This window comes from Pseudorasbora parva, chromosome 24 (genome assembly GCF_024679245.1).
Source record: "Pseudorasbora parva isolate DD20220531a chromosome 24, ASM2467924v1, whole genome shotgun sequence".
Classification (NCBI taxonomy): Eukaryota; Metazoa; Chordata; class Actinopteri; order Cypriniformes; family Gobionidae; genus Pseudorasbora; species Pseudorasbora parva.
The window spans coordinates 26,651,062-26,670,180 of NC_090195.1; the positions used below are offsets into that span (position 1 = coordinate 26,651,062).

A 19,119-nucleotide genomic window follows, 5' to 3' on the forward strand; every position below is an offset into this window, starting at 1 on the left:
GTATAGTTAGGATGAACTAAAAATGAACAGAAGTTCAGATGAACAAAATTAACAAAAACGCACTTATTTCTAATCCAAGAGGAAGAAAGATAAGTACAACACTTACTCTGATAATAAAGGAATCGAAATAAACACATTGCACAACATTTTATAAAATTGCCCTCCACGGGATTCGAACCCTATATCTCTGGGTCCGGAGTCTGTTGCTTATCCTGTTGCGCCACTGGGGAGGCACTCTTTTACAAACCTGCAGAGGTCTGTTAACCAATTAGCAGGCTAAGCTAACTAGCATAAAGACAAAAACACAGGCAAGGTCAACTTCAGAGACCGATTTCTCAGAAACGGTAGCGAATATCAAAAATCCGTTCAGTCATTTCTGTGCGGCTCGATCTGAAGATCATCTGAGCCAATTTTGGACAGAATTGGACAGATTTTGAAGGAGGAGTAGTGAAAAAACTGTTTTTCATTAGTTTCAATATGGTGTACAGTCACATGTTTGGAAAATGACAAATGAGAGATTGGCGGAATCTGCATAAACCAGGGAACAAAATGACATAAATTATATCAAATTTGGACAAAGGTTTCAAAAGTTATAAATGTTTTAGCAAAAAATCTTATATCTCTGGAACACTAGGTGGCGCTATTCTGAAACTTCTCAGGTACGTTTGGGACATGCTATCGGTCAAGCATACGAGATTTTGTGCAGATATGTCCAATATTTCAAAAGATATAGCAGTTTATGACAAAATTCAAAATGGTGGTCACGTGGTTCATCCAATCCTGACATATCTGGTATCGCCAGATTTGGCATGACACGGGGAATCCAAAGACACCAGGATTATGATTTTCTGACAATGCGTTCAGAAGTTATGGGCAAAAATAGCCTTTTTTCATATCTCAAGACCCCTAGGTGTCGCTGTTCCCAACTTTGGCATGGACCCTCAGATCATGGGTCTGATGAAGCATACCAATTTTTATTTCGATTGATCAAAGTTTGGCCGAGATACAGCCTCAGAACCAAATTTGGGTCGACTTTGTTAAGTTCATAACATCATAACTTTTGAACAAAGATGAATAAAAAAAATCTGTTTTGTCATTTCTATTTGGATCAGTCCAAAGATCATTTCCTTCAAATTTGAACAAAATTGGACAAACTTTGAAGGAGGAGTAGAGGAAAAACTAAATACTGTACTTTTCAAAATGGCCGTTACTGTAATGGGCGGAGCCTTAATGTAAGACTTAGACTGCGGGCAACATAATGAGAGGATTCTATTGTACTAAGTTTCATTTTCCTACTACAAAGTGTTCAAAAGTTATAAGAGTTTCAATGTTGTATTTTTGAACTGGTGGTGGCGCTATGGAGTTGGTTGTAGAGACTCCAAATTTGGTCCAATTATTTTTAATGAGCATCTTTACAAGTGTGCTAATTTTCATCATTTTCCTACTTATGGTTCATAGGGCTGCCATAGGAACCCAGTGGGGAGGAAGAATAATAATAATAATAAATATAGCTGCAAGCAGCGATTGCGGGGCCAAGCCTAAGATGCGGCAGTAGCGCAATGCAGAGCCAGAAGGAAAAAAAATGGCAGAAATAGAATGTACTTGAGTAATAGATAGGTTCAGAAGTATAGTTAGGATGAACTAAAAATTAACAGAAGTTCAGATGAACAAAATTATTAAAAACGCACTTATTTCTAATCCAAGAGGAAGAAAGATAAGTACAACACTTACTCTGATAATAAAGGAATCGAAATAACACATTGCACAAAATTTTATAAAATTCCCCTCCATGGGATTCGAACCCTATATCTCTGGGTCCGGAGTCTGTCGCTTATCCTGTTGCGCCACTGGGGAGGCACTCTTTTACAAACCTGCAGAGGTCTGCTAACCAATTAGCATGCTAAGCTAACTAGCATAAAGACAAAAACACAGACAAGGTCAACTTCAGAGACTGATTTCTCAGAAACGGTAGCGAATATCAAAAATCCGTTCAGTCATTTCTGTGCGGCTCGGTCTGAAGATCATCTGAGCCAATTTTGGACAGAATTGGACAGATTTTGAAGGAGGAGTAGCGAAAAAACTGTTTTCCATTAGTTTTAATATGGTGGACAGTCACATGTTTGGAAAATGACAAATGAGACATTGGCGGAATCTGCATAAACCAGGGAACAAAATGACATAAATTGCATCAAATTTGGACAAAGGTTTCAAAAGTTATAAATGTTTTAGCAAAAAATCTTATATCTCTGGAACACTAGGTGGCGCTATTCTGAAACTTCTCAGGTACGTTTGGGACATGCTATCGGTCAAGCATACGAGATTTTGTGCAGATATGTCCAATATTTCAAAAGATATAGCAGTTTATGACAAAATTCAAAATGGCGGTCACGTGGTTCATCCAATCCTGACATATCCGGTATCGCCAGATTCGGCATGACACGGGGAATCCAAAGACACCAGGATTATGATTTTCTGACAAAGCGTTCAGAAGTTATGGGCAAAAATAGCCTTTTTTCATATCTCATGACCCCTAGGTGGCGCTGTTCCCAACTTTGGCATGGACCCTCAGATCATGGGTCTGATGAAGCATACCAATTTTCATTTCGATTGATCAAAGTTTGGCCGAGATACAGCCTCTGAACCAAATTTGGGTCGACCTTGTTAAGTTCATAACATCATAACTTTTGAACAAAGATGAATAAAAAAAATCTGTTTTGTCATTTCTATTTGGATCAGTCCAAAGATCATATCATTCAAATTTGAACAAAATTGGACAAACTTTGAAGGAGGAGTAGAGGAAAAACTAAATACTGTACTTTTCAAAATGGCCGTTACTGTAATGGGCGGAGCCTTAATGTAAGACATAGACTGAGATCAATATAATGAGAGGATTCTATTGTACTAAGTTTCATTTTCCTACTACAAAGGGTTCAAAAGTTATAAGAGTTTCAATGTTGTATTTTTGAACTGGTGGTGGCGCTATGGAGTTGGTTGTAGATACTCCAAATTTGGTCCAATTATTTTTAATGAGCATCTTTACAAGTGTGCTAATTTTCATCATTTTCCTACTTATGGTTCATAGGGCTGCCATAGGAACCCAGTGGGGAGGAAGAATAATAATAATAATAATAATAAGAAAACTAACAATTACAATAGGGGCTACAGCCCTTCGGGCTTGGCCCCTAATAATAACAAGAACTGCAAGCAGTTGTACGGGGCCAAGCCCCAGAAGGGGCTTTCGCCGAATGCAGAGCCACCTTTATAAGGCTGTCCCCCACGGGACTCGAACCCATAACCTCTGGATGCGGCGTCCATCGCTCATCTCGTTGCGCCACCGGCCAGGCTTGTGTTCAAACACCTGCTGAAGTTCCATAGTTCTAATGAGAGTCGACTCAAAATGAAGATTTTTTTCAAATACATGCACAGCATTTAATTTTTAAAAAGTTCTGTTTAGATCAATCTCAGAATGACTCAACGTATTGAACAGAAGCACATTTTGCAAATAACCAATTGGCATGCTAAGCTAACTAGCATAAAAACACAAACCCAGGAAGGGTCAACTTCAGTGACAAATATCTCAGGAACGATAGCAAATATCAAAAATCTGTTCAGTCATTTCTGTGCGGCTCAGTCCGAAGATCATCTGAGCCAAATTTGGACAAAATTGGACAAAATTTGTAGGAGGAGTAGCGAAAAAACTGTTTTTCACTTGTTTCAATATGGCGGACAGTAACATGTTTGGAATATGACAAATGATATATCGTCGGAATCTGCATAAGCCAGGGAACAAAATGAAATAAATTATATCAAATTTAGACAAAGCGTTCAAAAGTTATAAATGTTTTAGCAAAAATTCCTATATCTCGGGAACACTAGGTGGCGCTATTCTGAAACTTCTCTGGTACGTTCGGGACATGCTGACGGTCACGCATACCAAATTTTGTGCAGATATATCAAATATTTTAAAAGATATAGCAATTTATGACAAAATTCAAAATGGCGGTCACGTGGTTCATTCGATCCTAACATATCCGGTATCCACAGATTCGGCATGACGCGGGGAATTCATAGACACCAAAATTATGATTTTCTGACAAAGCGTTCAGAAGTTATGGGCAAAAATAGCCATTTTTCATATCTCATGACCCCTAGGTGGCGCTGTTCCCAACTTTGGCAAGGACCCTCAGATCATGGGTCTGATGAAGCGTACCAATTTTCGTTTCGATTGATCAAAGTTTGGCCGAGATACAGCCTCAGAACCAATTTTGGGTCGAGCTTGTTTAGTTCATGACATCATAACTTTTGAACAGAGATGAATATCAAAATTCTGTTCAGTCATTTCTGTGCGGCTCAGTCCAAGGATTCGCTCTGCCAAGTTTTGACAAAATTGGACAAAATTTGAAGAAGGAGTAGCAAAAAAACTGAATACTGTACTTTTCAAAATGGCTGTTACTGTAAGGGGCGGAGCCTTAATGTAAGATATGGAATATGATGAAGGTGAGGAGAGAAATCAGATGTACTAAGTTTTATTTCTCTATTCCAAAGGGTTCAAAAGTTATAACAGTTTAAATGTTGAATTTTTGGACTGGTGGTGGCGCTATGGAGTTGGTTGTAGAGACTCCAAATTTGGTATATGCATTATTGATAAAGATATTTACAAGTGTGCCAAATTTCATCATTTTCCTACTTACGGTTCATAGGGCTGCCATAGGAACCCAGTGGGAAGAAAAAGAATAATAATAATAATAAAGTATACTAACAATTCCAATAGGGGCTACAGCCCCTTCGGGGGCTTGGCCCCTAATAAGAAAACTAACAATTACAATAGGGGCTACAGCCCTTCGGGGCTTGGCCCCTAATGAAAGAAAAAAACTCTTTACAGATTGTAAAATAATTGAGGCTTAATGCAGTTAATAAACACAGCAATTCCATTAGATATGACTGCATGCCTCAACTTTAAGCAAAATAACACCTCAAGTGTTACTTTAAGTGTAAAATACTTTAAGTGTAAAATAACAGACTACAATACCTACCAAATCTGCGGCAGAAAATGCCCATGATGGAGCTCTCCTCCACCACCCTCAGGTCAGCCAGCAGGGCCAGCTCCAGACCTCCAGCCACAGCGTACCCACTGACTGCAGCGATCAAAGGTTTCGAGAGCCTCATACGAGACGGACCCTACAGTAAAAAACACTCATCAGTTTATTGCTGTTCTAAATATCCTGCAAACCAAGCTGTAGGTTTATAGACTTTAATGACAGATGCTACACTCAACGCACTATGAAGCACATTTACAGTGACAGTGATTTAATCATAGAAAGTCGCTAACTTGCTTTTACGAGTAGGTGTTTCAAACAGTATCATATAGATTGCGAGAGCTTTACAGTCTGCACTACTGTTGGTATTTGTCGATTGTCTCTCGTTGGTCAATCGACACTTATTTCTCCGTGAAGAAGTCACAACAAAGCTCACTTTCAGGTAACTGTGCAGAATTCAAATGGGTTTGATATGTTTTGTTGTCTGCGCTAACTCACGTATGTGATCCGCTCTGTGCTCTCGTGTCGCTAGACCGGAGCAGACTGCGTCCAGCCTGCGTGTGTAAATTGCGTGCGTGTGTAAAAGACTGCGTGTGTGTGTAAATAACGTGAAACCAGATTTCATTCTTCTCAATTGAAAGCATATTTACACTGTCTGAATCGTCCCCTTTTCCCTATATAGTGCACTATGTGCCATTCACCATGTAGATAAGGCAATGGTCCTCGAAGGCCACTGTCCTGCAAAGTTTGATCAAGGTTGGAGCTAAACTCTGCAGGAAAGTGGACCTCTAGGACCATGGTTCAGAACCCCTGATATAGGAAATAGTAAATGTGTGAACAATTGACCGATTTCAGCTTCAGCATGTGTTTAGGGGGCGACGGGATGCTTCAGATTCTAGATTGGACAGAAGAAGATGTGATAAGAAGCATGTCAAAAATCATTTTGAATGCAAATTGTGTTACTGTTTAGGACCATTGCCTTTCTGGACATGCACACTTTACTGTCCATGTCCAGAAAGGCAATAAAAACATCATCAAAGTAGTCCATATGTAACATCAGTAGATTAATTAAAATCTCTTGAAGCATCAAAAATACATTTTGGTCCAAAAATGACAAAAACTACGACTTTATTCAGCATTGTCTTCTCTTCCTTGTTTGTGTTCAATCCTCAAATAAAGATTAAAACGGTTGTGAATCAGTGAATCGATCAATGATTTGGATCGCCAGTGTGATTTCAGCAGTTTGGCATGCAATCCGAATAATTTATTAATTCACTGATTCACAACCGTTTGAATCTTTATTTGAGGTTTGAACACAAACATGAAAGAGAAGACAATGCTGAATAAAGTTGTAGTTTTTGTTATTTTTGGACCAAAATGTATTTTTGATGCTTTGTATGGACTACTTTGATGATGTTTTTATTCCCTTCCTGGACATGGACAGTATAGTGTGCATACACTTGCATTTGCTCTCTGATTAAATATAAAATATCTTAAACTGTGTTCTGAAGATGAACGGAGGTCTTACGGGTGTGGAACGACACTAGGGTGAGTCATTAATGACATCAATTTTATTTTTGGGTTAACTAACCCTTTAAGGCGAACATATTAATACTAAAAGCTAAAAAATAAAATTTTAATTTCAGGGGGCCTTTAAATAAGTCACAGGTACAGTAGCAAAACAATTCCTGTTTACACCCAGACAAACACCCAGTATGAATGTTCAATGTAGGATTGAACATTGTGTCAATACAAAAAAAAAAAAAAAACTGACCAACCAAAACTATTTGCGCCCAGACCCGCTGCCGTTATGTAAAATTACAATTTGGTGGTGCTCACAAACAGACTATTTTGCTAAGTGACAGAAACCAGTTCACTTTTCTCTGCACTAAAAATCCTAGTAAGTACAAGTACAGACTTTAAGGTTTAAAGAGGGTGGAGAATGGTCATGTGAAACAATTTTTGGTGCAAGAAACATTATTAGTTATAATATTACAAGCTGAATTAAAGGGAATGCATTATATGACTTCTTTAGTATTAATTTATCTGCATCTGAGAAGGACCACTACGTACCATGGGACCAGGACCACGCTGGACATCTAGCTCAATTTTGAGGGAACCAGAGCTATGTGCCAACTCCTTCAGATCAAATCCAGCACAGAAATTCCCTCCTGAAACAAATAACTCAATTATACAACAAAGCAGATTAAACCATAAATGTCAGACAGCATAACATAACTTAATAGCATGAGTAAAACGTTCATGTGTTCAGCACTACATGCTCTATTTTTATATTAATATTTTGAGATGTTTTCAGGTTATAAATTAGGTATGAAAAGAAACTGAAGAAATTCACACATTAGAATTAATGACTAATATGACGGCAGACACTTCTGGAAAAGACAAAGCAACTCTTGTGAAAAAGAAGTACACTTTTGCATACTATAAAAAAGTACTTATGGAAATAATATACTTTAATCGGTTATACTTAATTGCAAACATAATGTACTGTTTTCAGACATGTCATTGCATGTTCATTTCAAATAAATTTAAATGTATTATAGTTTAAATTTATATTAATTGCAATTAGCTGACCCATGTAAGCAAGACTTAAGTATAATATTTTCCTAATTACTGCTGTTGTTTTTCAAATATGGTTAAAGTATACTGCGAATGGTCCGAAAAGGTAAATTAAATTATATTTTAATGTCATTTCAGTTGAAACTTGCATTTAAATGTCCTGTGTCTTTAAACATTTGTAATGATTAAGTTGCAATTTAGTAAGACTTTAGTTTAATTTGTCAGTAACATGTTACATGTATTTACTAGGGTATAAAATAATTTGTAATTATACGTACTAACAACTAAACCAATCTGTAACTCTATATTTAAGTACATGTTGTTAATTAATATTACTCAGTTATTATTTGTGCAATTACACTGCAAAATGCTCTCCCTTTAAGTACATTTAAGTAAAACATTTATTTTATTAATATTATCTGCAAGACAAGTTTTATTTTTTTATTTTTTAATACTCTTTATTTTAAAGGGGTCATATGATGTAACTTATTGTTCCTTCATGTAACTTCTTGTTCCTTTCTCTTTAGTGAGTTATGTAGCTGTAATAAGATCTGCAGAGTTACAAACATAGAGAGTAAAACAAATATGGACGTGGTGTCTATGAAGTCACACATAGGTTTCTGAAGAGTTTTTGGCTGAATTTGTAATTGGCACACTTCACTTTCGGTCTTAAGGACTACAATGGCTGACGCGTACATGTGACCGTTAAGTCCACGAGACTGTAGGGTGTCCCATTCATCATTTTAGTTTTCAGAAGGGTTTTCGCAAGCGCCCCCCTTACCGGCATTTATGCCCCGTCGATATCACATCAGCTGAGCTTGCAAGTTCAAGAGCTACACAAAGGAATTTACCTGGCAGTCAAAGTGGCATTACGTCACGAAAGTGCAGATTTAGAAGAAGACCTTGAGGGTTTAGAGTGGCATTTGGGATTCAGCCTTTAAAGCCTCAAAGTCAGCCGTTGCCATATTGGCAGCGCATCACTGTGCATCACTCCCGGATGAAGCCCAATTTATACATAATGTGTAGCACGCATAACTTATGATTTTCCCTGATGTACACCAAATTTAACAACATGTCGATTCTACGCGAACCACAAGTGCTGTGATTGGTCTGCTAGAACCCCTCCCAGGGATACACATGCTCCCTCTGCATGTTTAACTGCACGTCAACGTGGACAAGGACGTAGAAGTATAAATGAAAATAGATGCGTAGCCCACCGTGTAGAGGCTACGGCGCAGGTCCGATAACTGAAAATAGGGTAAAGAGATAGGATGTGGCTGGAGCTGAGGTGACGTGATGACTAACAGACAGCAGACAAACAGCAAACCACATGTCACTCAAAGTGGCCACGCCCTTAATTATGTAGAACTTTACGGCTTTATATAATTTAAACTCCAACCCAAAGCGATATTCTTTGTAAAAGTAAAGGCTCAGCCACACCTTCCTAAAACACTTCAAAAACACCCCCACAAATATACATCAGTATGTGGGAGCAGAGTTTCATAACATCGCCCAAATGTATACACAAAGAAAGAAGGCGTAACTTTTATTCGCTGTAGTACTGTTGTCACCGGTGCTGCTATGTCGTGGACACTGTGTTTTCTGTTGCGAAACTACTTTGTTAGGCCATCCAAAGGAAGGGACGATTAGAAAACAGTGGCTAAGCTTTAGTTATAACACTGTTCCAGAACAGTACAACCCAAATATTCGACTGTGTGCTGCCCATTTTTTGAGAACTGTTTCTAGCATCTGGAGATCACAGACTGTTTCTATGATAACAAATGCAAACTTACCAATCTGATATTTTCTAGTCCAGTCACGCTGGAAACATTGATTGATCAGCTTGGTCATCTGCATCATCCTGATCAGATGTGAGTTCAAATTGATAAGGAAGGTCCGACATTATCATAAGCAAATGTTGGTTTGCTTTGGGAGCTGAAGTTCCAAATATGGTAAGAAACATGAGTAATTTTGGTTTTCGGGCCAATCACAATGCACTGAATCGCTGACCAATCAAAGCACACCTCACGTTTCAGAAAGGAGGGGCATAGAGGAGCAACAATAATGTACAGTATGTTTACATTATTACTTTTTTTGACCTAAAACCACGTAGACACATTGCATTAAACCAAATACAGAAAATAATGTTCTTTTTAGAACCATCATATGAGCCCTTTAAAGTACACTACAAATGCATATTCAAAATAATTTAACACTTCTTTTTCACAAGGAAACTGCTAATTACAAGTTACTTTAAATTTCATTGAAAAGTTACCAGTTAAAACAGTCCTTCAGTGTACTTCAACAAATCATTGCTTGAACCAGCAATTATTCATAATTTAGCTGAAATGCGAACATGCCGTGGTCACAATTTTCTTAATGGCTTCCTAATGGACTTGTAGAATCTAGACCAGTAAGCCAGCTTGTGTAATGTGCTCAATTGCATTTTAATGTCCATTTAAATGCCTTGAGATACAGTAGATGTTAACACAAATAAGGGAGTTCTTGTGTGGCCATCATTAACTCTGACACTTCTACAAAGCTCAAGCAATTAATGTCATCACACAATGTTGTTGTCTATGTAATGTTATCTGCTGTGTTCAGTTCACCTGCAGATGCCAGTTGTCTCTGGCTGGGATCCAGGTTTAGAGTGTGAGAGAAAGCAAAACTTCTCATTTAACTCCTGATAAAGGTGACTGGGGAAATTTGAGTAGGGATGGTTGATCCAGGTTGAACAAATTATTTCTATTAAGGGTGTCCAATTTGATGGCCTGAGTTAATTGTTTTTAATGTGGTAATATTGTCATCATAGGCTTTGACATAACACAGGACTCTTGTAGCCATGTGCTGCCCACTCAGTCAAAGACTTGGCGTTTAATATATGAAGGCAGCCAATTTCAAGGTATTGTTGTTAGTATGCTTCAGACCAGGGGTGCCAAACGTTTTTTGAACAAAGATCTACTTTTAAATTTGTCAGTGTGCTGAGATCTACCCTGGCTGAATTCAGATTAGCGTACTAGCATACAACTCTTATTACTACCATCCTACTACTACTATTCTTGCCATACATTTATTAAAGAGTCTGCGTACTATGTTAATATGCAATTTTGAATTCAGCCCCTAATTCTATCGCTATGTTATAAGTAATATGTCAATATGTAAGTAATTATTTAATGATGAACTAATCATTTACAAAACATGACTATACAGTCATAAATTATTAATAAGTGGTATGCTAACAATTTATAAATGTTTGGTTAATTTAGTTATGTAATTTATTAATTATTAGTTAATGATGAACTAATCATTTACAAAACTTTTTTTGACTTTTTTTTTATTACTTTTTAATAAATGGCACAATTTACAAATATGCTCTTATCTCAAAAAATGTAAATCATCAAATACATTAAAACAGACCAATAGTAGATGTTTGATGAATTAGTAGTTGATCATTTATTTTTTGTATTGATCCCCTCTCCTTCCTTTGAAGGACGTGGATCCCAGTACCATCTCCCTGAGACAGGCTCACTTTCCCAGCGTTATCCAATAGTCATTCTGAGTGGGTCTTGCAGGAACACCAGTGACTGACCTTCCCTGCCGGAGCCCTGACACTGGATTGGTCTAGTGAGCTCAGGCAGGGCACTGGAAGGGCAAGCATCCCTGGCGTGTTGGTAGGGATCCCAATTCGCTGGTCAGTTCCGACATACGTCGAACATGACTGACTGAAAGGGAACGTCTTCGCTTTCGTATGTAACCCTTGGTCCCTAAAGGAGGGAATGGAGACGTACGTCCCGTCGCCAGGTGCAGTGCTTCAGCTGAGGGCCGATTCACTAGTCTCGGCTCCTCAGCTGAAAGCAATGATTCGGTATTCCACTTCCGTATTTATACCCACGCTGTGGGGCGGTGCGTGGAATGTGTGAACCGCATGCCGATTTCATTTGGCTTGTTTTTAATCACTCAAATTAGATTGGTCTCTGATAACAGATCCCTATTTGTTGGTCAGTGCCGACGTACATTTCTGATCCCTCCTTCAGGGAACAAGGGTTACATACCTAACAGAGAAAAAATTTTAATAATTTAATAATAATCGTTTAAAAAATAAATAAATACAGCCTTTTCTTTACTCAAGAAATACTATGTCTATAAAAGTTAATATTTTATGTATTTGAGGTCTGAGACATGGAAACGCTGAAGAGAGAAAGGGCAAATCAGAATGAAAAATTACTCTCACAATCGATTGGAAAGCAAGTCGACAGTGTGATCAACAGGTCGACCGTGATCGACTGGTTGGGCACCCTTGCTTTAAACATAACCTGGCAAACATTTAATATCTACATTAGATCTTATTTGCCAGAGAAACAAGTGTGCAGCCATCCTTAAAATTTGGTCTTTAAACTGTTTTTGCAGAATCTCTATGGGTATGTCTCAATCAGCTCTCTAGAAGTCAGGGCACTGATCAGAAAGTCGGCCATTTTAAGAGCTGTTTAAATCACAGAATCCTTTCAGGCCACTGAAAAGGTTGCTCCCTAAAAAAGTCCCCAAATTAACTGTGAAACCACTGTGAAACTTAAATCACGTGAGCCAACTCACTACACTCACTTGCAGCATGCAATAGATGTTTTAAAAAATATATAAAACATTATTTTATTATATTTCAGCATAAGCATTTGCTAGACAAGTAGCGAACTTATTTATAATGTATGTACTGCTGAAATGTTGCATGTGTATTTAAAGGAGTACTTCAGCGCTGGGAAGATTAATCTGTATTTAAACTGGGTCATTAATGTAATAGAAATGTGAAAATAAAATTATTTAGTGCTTTCTAGACTGAAAAAGACAGAAAACGTATTTTTGCCTCATGAGGATGAAAGACAACAATTCCCAGAATGCTTCGCTGCCCTACGAGGTCACTCCCAAAGCCACCACTACTAGATTACTGAATTACTGCTCACTTTCCCACTGCGACCTCGTTCATTTTCATAAAATCAGTTCAGTTAGAGAACAGACACTACAAATAAAAACTGAACGTGTCTGTTCAATATGTGATTTAACCGCTGAGGGAGTCTCACAGCCCAAAATGCTGCAGGAGTCAGATTGACAGTCATGGATGAGCTCGTGATGAGAGCTGAGGTAAATGCGTCCGCAGCATATTCACAGCGCATGTTCAGTCTGGCGAGTTTTTCATTGTTCAGTCTGGGAGCACAATCATTCGAATATACTCCAGGGTTTCTACTGATACAAAGCCATATGCTAATCGCTGAAGTAACACTTTAAATAACATTACAAGTAAAATGTAAAGTTATGTAATGTTAGAAAGATATCAGCTCTGTTGTTCATAAATGCCAGTAGAATGTTGTATAATGAGGGTTGTTACGTCGCCGGACATAGAGTAATCAGTGTCCCAATGTATAGTGAGTCAGGGTCCTTACTGTCCTTAACAGTGCCTGAATTTGTGAACATTATACACTGATTCACAAATTAGGGAGCGGATTGAGACACACCCTATGGCATCGTTGTCAAAGAGTAATTAGCTAGTGAAGTAAATACATTCATTGTAGCAGTAACAAAGTTATCATGAGCAGTGTAAGGTTTGACGCGCATGTCATTACAAATGTCTATAGGTCGGGGAGACTTTGAAACAAGCGGTTCATTCATAAATCCGTAAGATCTTACCTTCAAACTGTGGAAATAAAAACCAGAAGACAGAACACAATAAGCGTAGCACTGAAAAGGGGCTGGGCTACATAAGGTCTATACAAATTTCATAGCAAAAGTTGGAAAAATGGGGGGAAAGTGCATTTCTGTCACATGCCTGTCCTGTCTTGTGTGCACATGTGGGTTTTGTCATTCTGAGCATGTCCTCATGTAATTGTCTGATCCCTCCCCCTTGTTATCTGATTAGTGTTTAATTTCTTCCACCTGTTCCCTCTTGATTTCTTCCCTTCATAAGCTCCTTGTGTTTGTCAGTCTGGGTCGTATCCTTGTCTCGTCTACGTCTCCCGGTTCCCTGTGTTGGTATGTCTTCAGTTCATGTTTTTGATTATGTATTTTGCCCCCTCATGGGTTTTGTTTTCTGTTCATGTTTATTTTTGTTGTCAAAAAATGATCCCATGAGCCGGTGGTCCCAGTGACGGTGGACCCTGTTCTGGTGGTCTTCAAACGGAGGAGCAGGAAGGCTCCCTCCGTGCCTGTTCCAGTGATTCCAGTGCCGGTGGATTGTGTTCTGGTGGTCCCAGTGCCGGTGGTCCCAGTGCCGGTGGATCATGTGCCGGTGGATAGTGTTCGAGAGGTCCTGATACCGGTGGTCCCGATGCCGGTGGTCCGAATTCCGGTGGTCCCAGTGCCGGTGGACTCTGTTCCGGTGGACACTGCGAGACTGGAGAAGTTTCCCCGGCGCTCTGCTCTGCCTGCGCCACTGAGGCGCCCTGTTCTACCCTGCGCCACTGAGGCACCCTGCTCTCCCTGCGCCACTGAGGCGCCCTGCTCTCCCTGCGCCACTGAGGCGCCCTGCTCTCCCTGCGCCACTGAGGCGCCCTGCTCTCCCTGCGCCACTGAGGCGCCCTGCTCTCCCTGCGCCACTGAGGCGCCCTGCTCTCCCTGCGCCACTGAGGCGCCCTGCTCTCCCTGCGCCGCCTGCAGCACTGGCCACTTGAACTTTGTGGACCACCATGGCCTCCTGAAATTTTTTGTTTTTCCCTTATTGACCCCTCCCTTGTCTGTTCCTTCCTTGTCTGTTTCCCCTGTCCTCCCGTCCCACCCTGGTCTGTCCCTCCCTGGGCTGTCCCTCCCATCCCATCCCATCCCATCCCATCCCATCCCGCCCTGGTCTGTCCTTCCCGTTCCTAGTGGACCGTCTAGTAGCTGCTCCTTAAGGAGCATTAGTGTCGCATGCCTGTCTTGTGTGCACATGTGGGTTTTGTCATTCTGAGCATGTCCTCATGTAATTGTCTGATCCCTCCCCCCTTGTTATCTGATTAGTGTTTGATTTCTTTCACCTGTTTCCTCTCGATTTCTTCCCTTCATTGACTCCTTGTGTTTGTCAGTCTGGGTCTTATCCTTGTCTCGTCTACGGCTCCCGGTTCCCTGTGTTGGTATGTCTTCAGTTCATGTTTTTGATTATGTATTTTGCCCCCTCATGGGTTTTGTTTTCTGTTTATGTTTATTTTTGTTGTAAATAAATTATCAATTCTGCACTTGAGTCTCGCACAATTTTCTTTGTGTTTCCCACCGTGACAGATTCTTTGCTTTACTGCTCAGACAACATTCTTATTCTTTCTTATTTTTCACAGTGTGTCACAGCAGTGTGTGACTGAACTTACCGACTCCATACAGCACTGCAACATTAAGACTGCTGTCCTGGTCAAAGGCTGTCAGCTCCTCGGTCAGTTTCTGCGCAGTCTCTAGATTCACTGCATTGCGTGCGTCAGGACGGTTAATTCCAATAACCACCACGGCACCCCTCCTTTCAGAAACCACCACCCCACCTGTACCTGCCACAATCACAGGAGGAAACACATGTACATTTGAGCAGAATGAATCTGTGTCTGGCCCTGTCTAACTTTTTATTAAATTTCAGTACCAAACAACAAACAGAACAAAGTCAAAGTATATTCAGAAATAGTACACATTTTAAAGGACCACTGCAGTAATTTCCCCTAAACCAGGAAGGCCAGGTGGAACATACCAAGCAGCTCCTACCCTTTTTTTAAACAGCCAATAGTGTTTTGTTTATATCAGTTTGACTAGAGCCTTTCAACTCGGAAACTCCAGTTTCCTCTTAATTTCCAGTAGTTTCTCATCATGATCTCCTCCACATCGCTTCAAAATACAGCATTCTAGGCAGAATTTAAATGGGTTTGATATGTTTTGATGTTTGCGCTGACTCACACATGATCCTCTCTGTACTCTTGTGTCTATGGACCGGAGCAAACTGCCTGTGTGTGTGCACTGCTGTGGTGCGTGTGTAACTAACGTGAAATCAGACTTAATTTGCCTAAACTGAAAGCATATTTACACTGTCTGAATTATTCCCATATCCCCTATAATGCACTATGTGCCATTCACCATGTAGAACAGGCACTCTTAACCTTGGTCCTCGATGGCCACTGTCCAGCAAAGTTTAGCTCCAACCCTAATCAAACACACCCAAACCAGCTAATTTATCTCTTTATGGTTACTAGAAAGCTACAGGCATGTGAGTTTGATCATGGTTGGAACTAAACTCTGCAGGAAAGTGGCCCTCTAGGCCCACGGTTCAAAACCCCTGATATAGAAAATAGTAAATCTGTGAACATGTGACCGATTTCAGCCGCAGCTTCAGTGTATATTTAGGGGGCGACAGGATGCTTTAGATTGTAGAAAGTTTTTGATTTGATTTGAAAAAGCAATGAGAAGCTGAAGTCTGCGGTGATGTCATATAAAACATACCATTTTAGAGGAAGTGACACATTTTAATTTTGAATAATCTCCCAAATGTGAATTTTGTCATTGTTTTGGAACACACCAGGGGCCTATTGCAGAAAACTAGGATAAGAGATAAAGCCGGGATATCTTGGTGATCTTGTCATCTGTAAGCAAAATTGCAAAAACTCTAATGAAAACTCATGATCAATGGAGCTCCAAAATTATGATTCACCATTGCAAAATCACCTGACAAAAGACATCCGCATACTTCCAGGTCAATATGTAAATTTAATTCATAAAGTTCATTCATCAATTTAATTTAAAAAGTTTTTAATTAGTTTAATTAAAGGGTTAGTTCACCCAAAAATGAAAATTCTGTCAATAATTACTTACCCTCATGTCATTCGACACCCGCAAGACCTTCGTTCAACTTCAGAACACAAATGAAGATATTTTTGTTGAAATCCGATGGCTCAGACAGGCCTTCATTGACACCAATGTCATTTCCTCTCTCAAGACCCATAAAGGCACTAAAGACGTCGTTACAAAGCCCATCTCACTACAGTGGCTCTACAATCATTTTATGAAGCGACGAGAATAGTTTTTGTGTGCAAAAAAACTACAACTAAATAACGACTTATATAGGGATGGCCGATTTCGAGACAAAGATTCAAACATTATGAATCAGTGTATCGATTTAGGATTCGGAGCGCCAATGTCATGTAATTTCAGCAGTTTGTCACACGATCCGAATCATGAATCACATTATTTTGATTTTTTTGCACACAAAAACTATTCTCGTCGCTTCATAAAATGATTGTAGAGCCACTGTAGTGAGATGGACTTTGTAACGACGTCTTTAGTGCCTTCATGGGTCTTGAGAGAGGAAATGACATTGGTGTCAATGAAAGCCTTTCTGAGCCATCGGATTTCAACAAAAATATCTTAATTTGTGTTCCGAAGATGAACGGAGGTCTTACGGGTATCAAACTAACATTAGGGTAAGTAATTAATGACATAATTTTCATTATTGGGTGAACTAACCCTTTAAGAAAAAATGTTCATGGTACCCCACAGGGGAAAAGGTTCATGGGTGTAGGTTCCAAGACTTTACAAACATTTCACATATAAAATATATATCATTCAGTGTATTTCTATTTCAGTATGCAGCAGCTTTCCCCACATAGTCTAATGCTTGTTTTGTATTTAAATGTTCTCTGACCCCTGTTACATTTATTAATTAAATTAAGGGAAATTAAATTACCATTTGACTTCTACTCAGGCTAGCCAACAGCAAGAAGGCATGGGGTCGCAAAATAACAGTACCACTGACAGATGACGAGGATATGGAGGAAGAATATTAAAATCCAACAGGAAAAAGAAAGTATTTGTAGGAAATAAAGATGACAAAATAAATTGTGAATAATTTGTGTTTATTTAACAGTTGTGGTGGTGGTTACGCCATTATATCTCAGACTACCCTTCCATCTGGCATCCTTCCCTTCCACAGTAATCCGTTTTTGGAAAGTGTGATGATGGGAATGTATGAATATACAACCACTGGAAATCCTAAAGGAAATTCTAATTATTAGGTTACTTCTAGAGGTTTATTAAGTGAACGTCAGGACCCTGTATAAAAGGACATGCCATTTGTCACTTTGACGTTGTCCTCATGTTGAAAATATGTGCAATGAATGAATGTACCTGCACTGCAAATAATGCTTATCTGCCCACTGGCAGATCATTTTACTTGTTTTAAGTAAAATTAGCTTACTTTAGATATTAGATTTAATTTATCATTTAAAATATTAATGACAAAAATAACCAGTAAAAAAAGCATTTGTGCAGCATGAATAAACAAGTTTTTAAATACCACTGACGCTTTAAAAATGAGGAGGAGACAGAAAGAGACTGCTTCAGACCAGGTTAGGTTCACAGAGTAAGTTACCATGGTACCTGACTCCAAGTTAAGTTACCTCTCTTTTTCAGAAACGTGGTTGACTTACCCTCCTTTCTCAGGTTTGACAAACCTCCCATTCTGAAACAGAAAACTCGTAGTTTCCCTAATTTCAGGGTTAATAATATACTCAGAATTTTCACTCAACCTCCTTTCTGAAACAGGCCCCAGCTTAAGGCTTTAACCTTAAGGCTTTAGTAGTCTATACTAAAAAGCTAAATAATTAATAATAATAATAATAATAATAATAATAACATTTTGATTTCAGGGAGTCTTTAAGGGTTAGTAATTTATTATTTTACTAAGAATAAATATCCTATGAAAATACTGTTTTATTTTTATTCTACTAGCTAAACGTCTAAAATAGTGATAAGCAGGCGTGAATCTACATGATCTTTCCTTTCTAACCACATGGACAGCACACTCAGCATCACAGTAACAACACATTCAGTAACATCACTGACATTATGAGTAAAACTGGATTTTAATTTAAAAAATGCAAATAAATAAATAAATAAACTAAGATTTAAAGCTATATTCAGTATTCACCATTGTTAAGCCTCAGTTCACAGAGTTACCGCTGATTGGTCAACGGTTAGCGACCCCGTCCCCTCCCTTGTAGGTGTGTTTTCTGAATTGTTATTTTGTTTTCGAAATTTTCGTTGTGTTCTCTGACATGTTTTTAGACTTGTCGTTGTGTTTATAATTTGTTTTTGTTTTTTTTGGATTTGTTATTTTGTTTTCATAATTGTGATTTGTTTTGCACCTCTCGGCCACCGTACCGCGTATCCTAAGATTGATACTAAATAACGCGTTAAACTCATGCTGCGTTCACGCCATGGTAATTTATGTAAAAACAACCTATAGTAAAGTCATAGACAGTCAAAGAAAGAGTAAAGTGGATTTACACTGACCTCTACTGTCAAGAAACGGAATCTCGGTTATAACTTTACCTGAGTTACCGATGTTTCTCTCTTCTTTTGAAACGGAACTACACAGTCTTTGTCCTTTCACTGAGTTTAAACACATGTGGTGGATTGCCCTCCTAAAGCCAAATGACCATCTCCTAATAGTTAAAGCCATAATTTAGGAGAAATGCGGAATGCCCTTTTAATCTGTGTTTTGTATAAAGTGTATTGTGTC

At 38.9% G+C, this 19,119-nt stretch overlaps 1 protein-coding gene across 1 annotated transcript in view; it reads right to left on the minus strand.

Annotated features, from left to right (window-relative positions):
• The window catches only part of zgc:101569 (uncharacterized protein LOC449822 homolog), a 39,396-nt gene extending 20,295 nt beyond the window's left edge, over nucleotides 1-19,101 (minus strand). Inside the window, exons 1-4 of the mRNA XM_067434962.1 lie at nucleotides 18,930-19,101; nucleotides 14,936-15,106; nucleotides 7,110-7,207; nucleotides 5,034-5,178 (exon numbers count right to left, since the gene is read on the minus strand). Coding sequence (XP_067291063.1) covers nucleotides 5,034-5,178; nucleotides 7,110-7,207; nucleotides 14,936-15,106; nucleotides 18,930-19,059 — 544 coding nt within the window. The 5' untranslated portion in view covers nucleotides 19,060-19,101. The remainder of the gene's footprint in view (nucleotides 1-5,033; nucleotides 5,179-7,109; nucleotides 7,208-14,935; nucleotides 15,107-18,929) is intronic.
• Between the last annotated feature and the right edge of the window lie 18 nt (nucleotides 19,102-19,119).